Genomic DNA, 13,008 nt, shown 5'->3' on the forward strand with positions numbered 1-13,008 from the left:
TTAGTGCCCGTCCTGTCCCTGCCAACAGCATTTAATAGTAGGAGTCCTCAACCCAAATATGTCTTCATTCACCAACAACAGAAGCACTTTGTGGTTAACATCAAAATAACCATATAAGCATAAATACAGTCAGGGCTACTGATGCCTTCTCATTTCATTACATTTCTGTTAGTTAATTTAATTTAACATGTTAGGAAAAAAACATTATTATATTTGTCTAAAATATTTTTTCTAAAATAACTTGTTTTGTCTATCAGCAGCTAAAAGTTACAATATTTAATTTACAATTACAGAACTCATTAAAAGAAAGGCAGCAAATCATTTGATTACATTAAATTATTGAGATTTCAGTTTGATATAATGTTATCATACAAGACAGCTTTTAAAAAAGACAGCTTATTTACTGTCTTAGTGGTATTGAAAATACAATCATATGAAGCCTGCGATTCAGTGGCAAATTATTTTTTGTATAGCAATGCGAGTAATGACAGGACACAGAGTGCAGACCTCCGCCAAGCCACAGCCACTTAACCTCAAAAGGCCCAACAGCCCACCAAGTACCTCTTATATTTCCAGCCTTCTGGATCGCGAGATCCTGAATATCAACATGCTTTGGATCAAACAATGTTGGTTTATAACATCTATCATGATGTCATCTTGTAATTTGCAGATGAGCTAGAAGCTCTAATGGCAAAATTATCCCTGTGTCCCAATAGTAAAGAATCCTTTAAAAGATTTCTGGATTCAGACAGTACAGATCACCCAAAAATGTAATCACCTGCTCCTTTATTCCATTTCTGACATTTCCTGAAAATTTAATTAAATTCACTCCATAACTTTGTAATTTATGTTGCTAACAGACAGACAGACAGAAAAAACATATGCCACCAAAAACATAACCTCAACCTTGACAATGGTAATTACTTCAGAGGAGTAAATCTTTCCCACTTTGGTTCCAGTTAAACTGCAGAGATTGATGCCTGGTTTGCCAGACAGCAGCAAGGTTTTGAGACGGAGCCGGAGCCAGAATCTGAATCAAAATGGTATCTTTCTGAAATCACTATTATAGGTTATTAAGAGGCAAGTGTCAAAGATTTTTGTTTTACCTGATATTTCCATCAATCATCTAATTAAGCTTTATATATATATATATATATATATATATATATATATATATATATATATATATATATATATATATATGTATATATATATGTATATATATACATGACAGTAACTTAATCATTGTTTTATATTTCAATGAGAATGACACAGCATTTGAATTCTCCAGTATGCCCTGTGCATTAAGCGAATTGACAATAAAAGTCTTTGAATCTTTGAATCAAACTCATTAAGTTTATTCTTAGACTTAGAGACTGTAATTCAGGCTGTATCACGCTTTGGCTCCCTGCTCCAGATGTTCAGTATGGATTGCTTGGTCAGGCTTACATTGTCTGACAATATTACTACTATACTACTACTAGTACCACATAACTGCTGGCCATCTCACCACTGGACAAAATGTGATCTCATTATAGTCAAGGTCACTGCAGCCAAAATACTCTTGTCTGTAACGTGTGTGGTGATTCCCAGCTGTCAGGATGCCAACTTTTAACCAGTGCGCTTGTCATTTTCCTAAGCTGGTTATGGCTCCACAAAAAGACAGGTGGCATTTGTTTGTGATGTCTAAACTTCATTTAAAATTATTTTTGCACCTAAACTAAATGCATACACTTGAAAAGTGTGTTTGACTGAGTGCTTGCAGCTTTTCTTTTAAGTCTGGTGTTTACCATCCCACTGCATCTATCAGAGAGCACAAAGAACACCCGAGAAGCTTCGAATTAAACCCTCAATTCATTCTGCAAATCTCTCAGTTGCCTGTTCCTTTTAGTGAAGCTGAATAGTGACATTTCTATGCTTTGCTCAGCAGAAGTGAGTACTTCAGCTGACTTTATTGCCAAAACAAGCTGCAAATATTTACAGGTACGTAGAGAAAATAGCAAGAGGACATAAGGGAATCTGTATGAATCAAATGCTTGATGATGGACTTACCTTCAAAAAGGCTATATCTCTATAAGGGTTCATTCTGTGGTTTTGTTTTGCTTAAACAAACTGACACATCACTAAAAAATATTAACTGTGGAGGTGTTTCTCTGTAATTTTGGTCATGGACCATGCACATTTGAAAGTCTGATTTTTTTTTTTTTTTAATGAAAAATTATTCTTCTTTCAGCTAACTTTTACCTCAGGTTGACATTTTAAAAAAATACTTTAAGTATTTTTTTTATTATTATTATTAGTGTTAGGAATTGCAAAGGTAGGATGGACAGAAAGAGATGATTTCCCAGCTACAAACTGACAAAACTTTGGAATAAACTCATGATCAAACAGGTCATGAAAGTCACCCAAAAATGCTAAATCCAGATCTGAGCTGAAAAATTAAATGTGGTTTCATACTCAAATAAATTTTGTAGCTCACAGAAGCTTTGAAGAATAGCACTTCATCTATTGTACAAGACACTGCTGGAAAGCAGCTGGCTGCCAGCAGGAGGCTGCGATTTTTAGAGAAACTTACCGTCTTCTTGGTCCTTGCCCTTGTTCCCGCTGAGGAGCTGCGAGGAGCAGAGGACCTGTCTCGGCTCTGGCATTCCCCACTGTCTGGTCTGCAGAGAACTTTGTCGTTCAGGGTTTGGCTTAGTGTAGACTTTGAAACAGCACCCCACTGCAACAACATCACAACAACAATCAAGATGGGGTCTGTCTCTGTGGAGCCGAAGGGATGAGAACAGGATGAACTCAACAGTGGCCGTGGGGAAAAGAAAACAAGAGGCTGAGGTTAGCTGTTAGGGAAGCAAAGTCTCCACTCTCAATTCAGCTTGACAGAGGAACACAAAGGAGCCTGTATCTGTGGATCTTCTTTTGAGAGGACAGAGATTATGACCTTGTCAAATATCCCAGTAAAGATGTCTCGTCTTGGCCACTCGCCTGCCATTAGTTGAAGCAAGTAATAGTGAATGCCTGGAATGGTTATGCTGATGCCTAGGAGGCATATAAGCCTCTCTGAACCATTCCTAATGGACCAAATCATACAAACTCCTTTCCAAGACAACAGCTTCTCTGTGCAGTACATACATATGGAGCCCAAAAGAGCACTTTTGTTCCTGCATGCTAACTCTAGTGGGATATTTCATGAAACACACCGCCATAAGAAGGACTCTTTTTAGAAACAGAGTTGCATGATCCCCAGTTGCAACATCAAACGTACAATAGCTGTCTGTTCTTGCTGTACTCCTCTGACTGTAGAGTCCAGTGTCACATCTAAGAGCTGCAGACCAACATCATAAAACAGACTAAGAGGCACAGAGACACTGTAAGTTGACCTCTTAAACTATACTGTGTTACAGACTATATTCTGATATCTCACAAGCCAAACAACTCACAAGAGACCAAGTCACTGTCTCTCTTCAAACACAGAGTTTATGAGTCACGGCTGTTAAATTTTCTTTTTGGAATCTGAACCTAATGTGCAACACTTTTAGAAACAGACCAGGACATGAGATTCTGAACACCTGCTGCATATAGGTCGAAATAATCCATTGGGATTTTCTCTCCACAAAGCAAACAAAATTGATTTAAGGAAGTTAAAAAAACATGACCAAGTATGCAGCATAGGCTTCACAGGAATGTGTACACTATCAACCGTGACAGTGCACACACTATAAAGCACAGAAGGTGGAAGTGCTGCAGTCCAAATGCCGATTTAACCCATTAAAGTCCAAAGAATCCTGTAAACATGTGTGCAGGTACACCTACATGTTCCATTAAGTCTTAATGAGTTGAAACACAGAGCATGTACTGTTAATTATGTAAGCTGGTAAACATACACAGCCAAAAGCTCATAAGTGACAGCAGGTATGATGCCAGACTGTCTGAACACACTCTCACCTGTTTCTTGCGGGTGGTGCAGGGTGTGTTGGCGGGGGACGAGCTTGCACTAAGAGCCTCCTCTATGTCCTGATTAAGCTGGTCTAGTTTCCTCATCAGCTGGCTCATTGACTCCGACCAGGGAGACTTGACCTGTGGAGACTCCTGCAGGTAATCAGAGAAACCTTTAGACAAGGGAAGACAAGCTACAGAGTTAAAGACTGCATTGGTCTCAACTCAGTTTTACACTTCTTGTTGTGCATTTATTCTAGCTGTCATACTTTGTTTACAAAACTGGTACAGGTAAAACTAAAAAAATTCGAATATCACACAAAACTTAATGAATTTCAGTAATTCAACTTAAAAAGGTAAACTAATAGATTATATAGACTCATATGCACTGTGAGATATTTTAAAGATTACTGAGTACTGAGTGCATATGCATGACTATTCTCAGATGGTCATCATTTCTTTTTCCTCCTTTTTTTTATTGATTTCATGTAATATTCAAATTTTCTGAGATTTAGATTTTTGGGGTTTTCATAAGTTGTAAGCCATAATCTTAAAAAATTTAATGAATGAATGCTTGAAATTTCTCACTTTGCATGTAATGAATCTATATAAAGTATTAGTTTAGCCTTTTAAGTTGAATTACTAAAATAAAATAACTTTTGCACAATGTTCTTATTTTTTTTAGTTTCACTTGTATTTTTTGATTACATAATTTAAAACTTAATAAGTCAAATTAGTTGAAATAAGAATAAATTTCTCAATCTTTATGACCTATTTAATGCATTGGTGCAATGACTAAACCACCCTAAAATGGAACAGTTACAGTAAAAATGTTTCTTGTAAGTTGCAGATGCTGCATTGCTGCCACACATGAAAATGTAATCTCCTCTACTGCATCTCAGGGTGAAAGAGCATAGGAGGAGGGTTCCAGACATGTGTGCCACCCAGGACATGATGGAATACCTGCACTGTCCTTCACTACTCCCCAGACACACCGTGTGTAGCCCATCTTCACCCAGACAGGAGCTATGTCTGACTTCCAGCCTCATAAATCAGTTACTGCAGATATTCCTCAGTCAGCAAAGCATAAATTATGATTGTTGTTCTGTTATTTGGCCACATTGTTAGACTGACAAGGGGGATGGATATCTTTGTACGTGTTTCTTGGCAAGTCTGAGAGAGGTTCAAATCATATTTGGCAGGGTCTATTACAGTTTTATTCTGGAGAACAAAACATGTGACCAATGGTGGTTTTGATTTTGGTCCACCACAGAAATTGATTATCAAGATCCATCCATCCAGCAATACCGTAATACTCAACCCCCCTTCAGAGTTGTGGGGAGCTGGAGAATGGGGTAACTTACACCGTTGCACAAAGTTGGATCAGAATACAAAAATCAGTTTATCTTGCTTCAATTTAATGGAAATAAACCACAACCATAAAGTAAATTATCCAAACATTCAAAGATAAAAGATCAACGATAGTAAAATGATTGAATTTAAGTCATTCTTTACTACCCCAGTTTTTTAGAGTAGCTTCCGTATCTCTCCAGAATCACATAACAGGCAATATTTGAACATTTCCCTTGCAGATTTGTACTTTAATGTTGATGCATCTATCTTGACACAAAAAACAACAACCACACACAATTATATTCCCAGGAGGTGATCCTGAAAGGTCCAGCCTGCTTAGATTACTCTGCTGATTCACAAGACCTATATCATTTGAAAGACTATATTTGAAAGGCACTACATGGGGGCGATGAGGAAGCGCTCACAGTCAGTGATGCAAAGTAGATTTTAGAGAAAGCACGCAACAGATCAAAATGCGTTTTCACTGTTCATAAAGTACTTTCTCAGATATTGGCCATCTCTTATTCCGGCAGGAAATATTTGTCTTCTGAGGATGAAGAGTGGTCACAGTGAAAGTGATGCTTCTGTTCGAAATCAAGGTGCATCCGTCCATAATAATAACATACCTGAAGCAACACGTGTGGGAGATGACAACTCTGAGGCTTCACCTAACCGAGGTCAGGGTGGCAGAATTAGAATATTTAGGAAAGTTTCTGGACGTGGTCGAGGCAGCAGGGTGGAAAACGCAGCACTGAAAATCTGTGGGAGCAGCATAGGTCAAAATAGTGCAAAGAAGACCATAAACAGTCACCACTGTTTAAACGTAGGCTCCCAAAATAAGTTATAGCGGCAGACTGTTACGTCACCCACTGGCTTGGCAGACTGGACAACCGTTTTGAAGCCTGTACTTGGCCGAAGCCATCTTGGGTTATTTTGGAGCCAGAAGTGACATTATTTGAACAAGAGGGAGGGGCTGCAGAGTTAATGTTTAAACCTCTCTTCAGCTCTATTATCTGCTTAAGAATATACATTTTTAATCATAATCACACAGAGCAGATGGAGTGAATTAAGTTTAGGACATTAAAATGACTTTTAACAACAGAAGCTCTTAGATAATGAAGTTTACAGGAGCCAGAACCTAGAGGCTGCACTTTAAGGCACTTCATCTTTTACACATTATCTGTTGTTATAGCTTTAAATATATATAAAAGTGTCTGTAGAATATTATGATGTCCATATGAAGTTGACCTTTTAAACATAAAATACAGTATGATGTCACAAAATTGTATCTAATTATGATTTTACTTATATGTAATTTTCATAATTAGTATATTGATTTGAAGTCTCTTTGAGCTAATTTTAAGAAATTTCCTCATTCCTAAAACATCACATTCAGGAGAATGAATCACTTGAAGGGGCAGTCTAACCTAAATACAGGCTATCTTTGTGATTGACATTTTATTATAAAGAAATGCCATTAAGTTTGAAAAATCCCAACACTCTACTGTGTAGTTGCATACAGTTTCTTATTATAATTTGGCATCGTCATATAAAATATTTCCCAGGTTCCCACAAGTTTAATTGAGCACCACATCTTAATCTTATCACAGAATCATACACTGACAAACTTTTATGTTGCATTCTCCAAACAATTCTAAGAAATTACCAAACCAGACACCAGGCACCATTTAGCCTGCTGACCACCCAGCGTCAGCTGACTGACCCAACACTGGGAGAAAGTAGTTCTTTCTACTCAATCCCCGAGGAATGGTCTAAATCTGGTCAATTCCCTGCTGACCTCTGAGGCCTGAGGGATCACCCTGGGTCACCAAGAGGAAAAAATAAAGCTTCTCTTCTCTGCTATGTCTGTCTTTTCTTCATGGGGCTTACCAGGGTATGCAAAATGTTTGACGCTGGATCAGTATGTTTGGACAGCTCAATCCTCTGTGTCTGCTTCACAAATAAAAAGAACTGTCAGCTTTACTGTCAACATCTATCTTTAGTGGTGCTCCAGTAGGTGTTTGTCTGCAACTATTTTAACTCACCAGATCATGAGTAATAGAGTGAAATGGAAAAACTGTACATGATATTTTCTGGTAGGTGGAGCAGGGTTTGACATTCTATGCCAAATGTCTGAAAATGTATAAGAAAAAGAAACTTTAGAATCTGGTGACCTGCACTGCTAATTAACCCCTAGTGTCAGACAAACACAAATTCAAGAAACAGATGCCCCACTTTGGCTCAAACACAAGCCAAATCTGGAACACACTTACACTGTCTCCTTTCAGTGACATCCCCTCAAGGTGCTTCTTTGAGAATGTGGATACTTCTACTTAGAATGAGACAAATTCCAGAGGAGGCTTGACGCTCATGTGAGACACTACTCTTGATTCATCTCCCCATGCTTCTCCCCTCGATCTGGCCCTGTCAATTGTGCAAAGCCCTCACGCCATGGCAACTGAGCTGGTATGAGTCATTCCTTGAGATAAATGAAATAAAGTTATCTTTAGGGGACACCAAAAACTGAGCTGACTATAACTTTATCAGCGCAAATTGGCCACATTGTGAACCCCGACATAGCGGCTTTGACATGGAAATGAGGAGTTAAGTGTGTGAGCTCTGGGCTCGGTGCCTAGTCTACGCCACCCACAGAGAGTGCCAGAGATCACCACGGAGGTTTCCAAATGTAGCAGCCGGTCATGCGAAAGGGCAACGGCTACCTGGCTCCTTGGAGGAATAAATTACATTCTTAATATCCTGTGAAGCAAAACACCATGTGACACAGCCACGTCCATAGAGCAAAGAGTACAGCAGGAGAAATGTGTTTTCATACAGGTTTTGAGTAATAAATTATCTCAACTGAAGGTGTCCATGAGATGACAGAGTGGAAACTTTATGCAGATGGTGCCCTCATATGGTTACTGTGAACAACTGCATTCATGTCCTATTCCAGTAATAATCTCCAACTTCAAAATTTAAACTAGATTTAAAGACAGATCTGTATGTCAGGGGAATTTAAAGCTCTTTGGTGAATATTCAAAGGCAATATTATTATACTACCATGCTGTTGCATGTTTTTAAAATTTCCCAAACGAAAAAAACAAAGAAACAAAAAAAAAAACAAAAACAAAAACAAATGTTCTCCTTGGTTTACAATGATGCACATATCACTACCACAAATAACACAGTTTTGGATGTGAGGGCATGAAAAGCATTTACTGCTCTCCTTTGATAATATTTACAACAGACTCCCTGAATTCCCTGCATTCCTCCACTCCTCTCCAAAACAACCCATTCAGAGTAGAGTGTCATTCTGCACATAAAGCCGGCATTACCTCAACATTTTACCACCAGGCAGAAATGCAATGTCCACCAGTGAATTACCTCTGACTTTTTAAGAAAGCATGGCAGTAATGTGCACACGGATTTGTTCCCTCCAGCTACAGCACAACTTATAATTTATGCATTACAACATTTTTGAATGTTCATGTGAGCTTTTAAAAGAGCAGTAAAAAGAAGGGATGAGGGGTTACATAGACAGGAAAGAGGTTGTGTGAAAAGGATGCACTCACTGATCCTTGATGAAAAGGGATGAAAAGAAGGAAAAAGTTCAGTAATGGAAGGCTAAGTTCAGTGCTAATGCGATCAACTGGGCTCTGTCAAAACATCGCTGCCAGCTGAAGGAGTGGAAATAAAGCAGAAGCTGTTTGCATTCCTCTTGGATCTGTGTTCACCACTCCAAAGTAGAGTCAATGTACTCCTACACACTTACAAATGTTATTTCTCAGTGTAATGACAACAAGGCTGTTCTGGTATGACTTTTTCTATGAACCAAAGAGAGCATTAAAGTCTGAGTGCATGGCAAAATGTTGTATTTCTGACACAGAAGGCTATTTGCTTAACATATGATAAAAAGACGAGAACTGTATTTTACCTAAGTGTGAAGATAATGTAATTTTTACCATTTCTCTGCTATGGATTTTTTTAAGGCAGGTCTAAAATCATAGTTGCACAATGTAGGAAATGTCTATATAAGCCAAGCAAACGCTTGAACTAGAATTAGAGTTCACAGTTAACTGTTTTGTCTTTATCACAATAATGTATCTTCCCTGGATGGCAGTATTTGTAGAACTTGTCTGTCCACTTGCAGAGGAATAATGAGAAAAAGAGAAGCTGAATTCATTTTATTAAGAGTGAAGCTGAAATGCAGCACCACCGCAGACCTGACAACACACCAGCTTGGACACAGACTTCAGCATCATCCAGTTCAAAGAATCATATTTATGCTTGTCATGGGAAGTTGACCATCTTGTACTGCAGTTGTTACAGACTGTATGTGCTTGTCCTGGTGTTAGACACTGGGAATTCATTATGTGTAGTCAGCAGTGCACTGTGGAGGTTTCAAGACTTTCAGGACTAACTAAGATGTGACAAAGTGATTTATTTTGTGCAGAGCCACAGGGATAAAGAGCACAGGGTCACAGCCAACTCACGCTTTGTTTTCACTCTGTGCTTGATATGAGACATTTAATCATGTTGGTGTGTATTGGTGATTTCATGTCTAAATTAAGGTTAAAACAAACTCCTCTCTATTTGCTGTGTAGAAAAGTTTATTTGAGCTTATATATATATATATGTGTGTGTGTGTGTGTGTGTGTGTGTGTGTGTGTGTGTGTGTGTGTGTGTGTGTGTGTGTGTGTGTGTGTGTGTGTGTGTGTGTGTGTGTGTGTTAGACATTTTTATCTGTTTATCACATTAAATAACAATAACAATCCTTTTATATTTATATTTTTAAATAAAAAAAATTAATGCATACCTCCTTACTGCTTGTTTCCTCCTCTGCCTCATAACCGCAGCTGCTGTGTCTGTGATTGATTTCTGCATGCACACGCAAACAACCCGTCCTCTTCTGTTTGTCTTTGCTTGTGCTTCTTTGTCTGTGACTCACAAGATCTTGATCGTGAGGCAGCGCTAAGAAAACATCTTCAATTCCATTGTTATTCTCTTCTTTCTCCCCATCCAGTGATGATTCTCCACCATCAGAGCTTTCATGGACAAGAACTTTTCTGCTGGCATTGGCATGGCAGGTGTGGCCTGAAAAGGTAATGGTGCTCTGTCTTTGCTTCACAATGGGTGGTAGATCCAGGATTCCTTGACCTGGGTCAGAAGAGACCACAGGGGTTGGAGTGAAATCCAGACTGACGATGGAGCCATTTGAAATTGCTTCTCCCTTCTTTAAATTTGGTTTTAAACATTCAGAGTTTAAATCGAGTGTCTGACCAGGCTGAACCTGAGCCGTCTGGTTTGACTGGACTTCTGCTGCAATAGCAGGGGGTGGAAGGCTCACGCAGCAGTCTTTATTTGGAGTAGGTGGTAAGGAAACATTTTCTTCAAGGAGTTGAGCGGTGTCCTGAAATGCTTTCACAAGAACTTGTTCAGGCTCTAAAAATTCCACATCACAATCAGCACGACTTAAACTCTGCTTAAATTCAGGTATTTCCTTGTCTAATACCAATATGTGGATTCCAGGTATGCAGTCATCCTCTCTGTGGTCTGGTGAGCTACCAGTACTCTTTATAGGTAACTCTTGTGTTGACAGAGCACAATTGTGCAATCCTGAATGTGTCCAAGACTGATGATCCTCCAAACTCGCCACAGGTGGAGTCTCCATTGTAGTTATATTCTATAGTTTCTCATAAGTCAACACATAAATCCACAGGTACTTCAGCTTCATGTATTGGATAGCCATCTTTTTTTGTCCAGGGTGCAAACTATGAACCAGGTAACCTGAAATAAAAAGAAATAAAATATAAGTGGCTTTTGATACATCTAAAAACACAGAGACAATATTGTTTCCACAGACACAATAAAATCACACACACTTCAAAGAGTTCTTCTGCAGGTCCTTCTATTCTGTGACCATCCACATCTCCATTTTTGTGCACAGTGCAAAGTTTCTAAATCCAGCTTTGAACAGCTCTGATTACATGCCATCCAGCCAACAAACTCAACATCTGTCTCAGGCTGAGCTGTTCAAGTCTGGATCTGTTTCACACACAAAGTGGTGACATCACTGCACAGAGGAATCTGACTGCTTCCACAGTTGGTGATTTACAGTGTTGTACACCATTCATCAGAGCAGAAGATGTCCCTGGTTGGTGGTGGTTAACATTTCGCTCACCCCTTCATTAAACTTTTTTTTTAAACACATATTGGACAGCTCTGAAACAATCACTGTACACATTGAAAAGCAAATAATAGCATTATCATGACTGTACAGAGGTTTATCATATTATTTAACCACACGTCTTTCTTCAGATGTGATAATGTGATAACATGCTTCTTTGAGCATGTTTTAATATTAAAACACATGACTGCACTAACAAAAGCCCATAGATGTTTCCGACATATAATCAGTTGTCAGTGTTTACTTGAAAAAACAAAGAAAACAAAAAAAGAAAAAGTTGATTTGTGTAATTTCTGCACCCATGTGGCTTTACAGATCCTGTGAGAAAGCTGCATTTGGCAGCATCTTTGGCAATGGCCTTGACACAAACTCAAATAGAAACGCAGATAAACACAAACATACTCTTTTCCTTAAAAACAAAAGCAGACAAAGCATAAGGCATTACTGAATGTTTTTAACAAATCTGCATACAGTCTGAATGGATTTTGTTGCAACATCACATAAAAAGCTAACAAACTTTGCAGCAAAAGCTGCCCTTACATGGTGAATGTGAAGTGTCCGGGCGGTTAGAGCTCCCTCCAAGCAACCCCTGGGTTTAAAAAAAATAAATAAATAACCCTATGCAAAGAAGGTCTAATTATTCTCAGATGAATACAGGGCAGATTTAGAAGTCAGAGTGAAAATAAACAGAGTGAGCTGACTGCCAAGGCAAGACTGCAACGTATATAGAAAAGTGAAAAAAAAAAAAAAAAAAAAACTAAACAAAAAGCATCCAGTCTTGGAGAATTTTCAGCAGAAAGGCTCAGAACAAGTCTCCTCATGTAGAAGCAATATATAGTGTATAACACACAAACTCAGCCAGGTATGAACAACAAAGAGAGACATTAGGAGTTCTTATTGACGTCTCTGTCATAACCTAAGCTGGTGGCAGAGGAAAACGGAAAACAGAGGACTTACCTGATGAGTGGAAAACAGTTGTCTGTGTTGCCCAAACAGTGTCACTGTAATCATGGCAAAACAGTGGCAGTGAGGCTGGTTCCTGTAGGAGCAACGAGTTGGACAGCCTCTTTGAGGCGCCACACTTATGTTCCCATAGGTCTATTCTGGCAAGCTTGCCATCACCCCCTTCATCTCATGTGTTTCCCTGGGGGGGCTGCAGGACTGATCAGTTAGCAGTGACTAAACCATTCAGAATATGCGTAAGAGCAGGGAGAATGTGTACTTGTTGAGAGATGGAAAGGGGAGGAGAAAGGAGACGGGGGCGGGCATGGGGAGTGAAGGGAGCAACAGCGGTTGGCACTGTAGGAGAACAAGGTGTAATGAGTCTTCAGGCCACACAAATAAGCTGTGGAAAATGAGTGAACTGTGCGAAAGCAGGATGAAACACAGCTTTGACCCATCACTTCAAAACACCACAATGAGGAAAGCCTGCAGAATAAAGCTAGAAGCTCAGAAGCTCCATGGTTTACTGAAGCATACAAGATGTTATCTTCATGACAAAATCTGATGTAGAACTGAAACCAAAAAAGCAT

At 39.0% G+C, this 13,008-nt stretch overlaps 1 protein-coding gene across 1 annotated transcript in view; it reads right to left on the reverse strand.

Moving 5' to 3' along the window:
• Positions 1-12,648, reverse strand: part of stard13b (StAR-related lipid transfer (START) domain containing 13b) — a 65,006-nt gene extending 52,358 nt beyond the window's left edge. The window contains exons 1-4 of the mRNA XM_041993839.1: positions 12,434-12,648; positions 10,106-11,076; positions 3,946-4,089; positions 2,576-2,722 (exon numbers count right to left, since the gene is read on the reverse strand). Coding sequence (XP_041849773.1) covers positions 2,576-2,722; positions 3,946-4,089; positions 10,106-10,960 — 1,146 coding nt within the window. The 5' untranslated portion in view covers positions 10,961-11,076; positions 12,434-12,648. The remainder of the gene's footprint in view (positions 1-2,575; positions 2,723-3,945; positions 4,090-10,105; positions 11,077-12,433) is intronic.
• Between the last annotated feature and the right edge of the window lie 360 nt (positions 12,649-13,008).

Source organism: Melanotaenia boesemani, chromosome 9 (assembly GCF_017639745.1).
Source record: "Melanotaenia boesemani isolate fMelBoe1 chromosome 9, fMelBoe1.pri, whole genome shotgun sequence".
NCBI lineage: Eukaryota > Metazoa > Chordata > Actinopteri > Atheriniformes > Melanotaeniidae > Melanotaenia > Melanotaenia boesemani.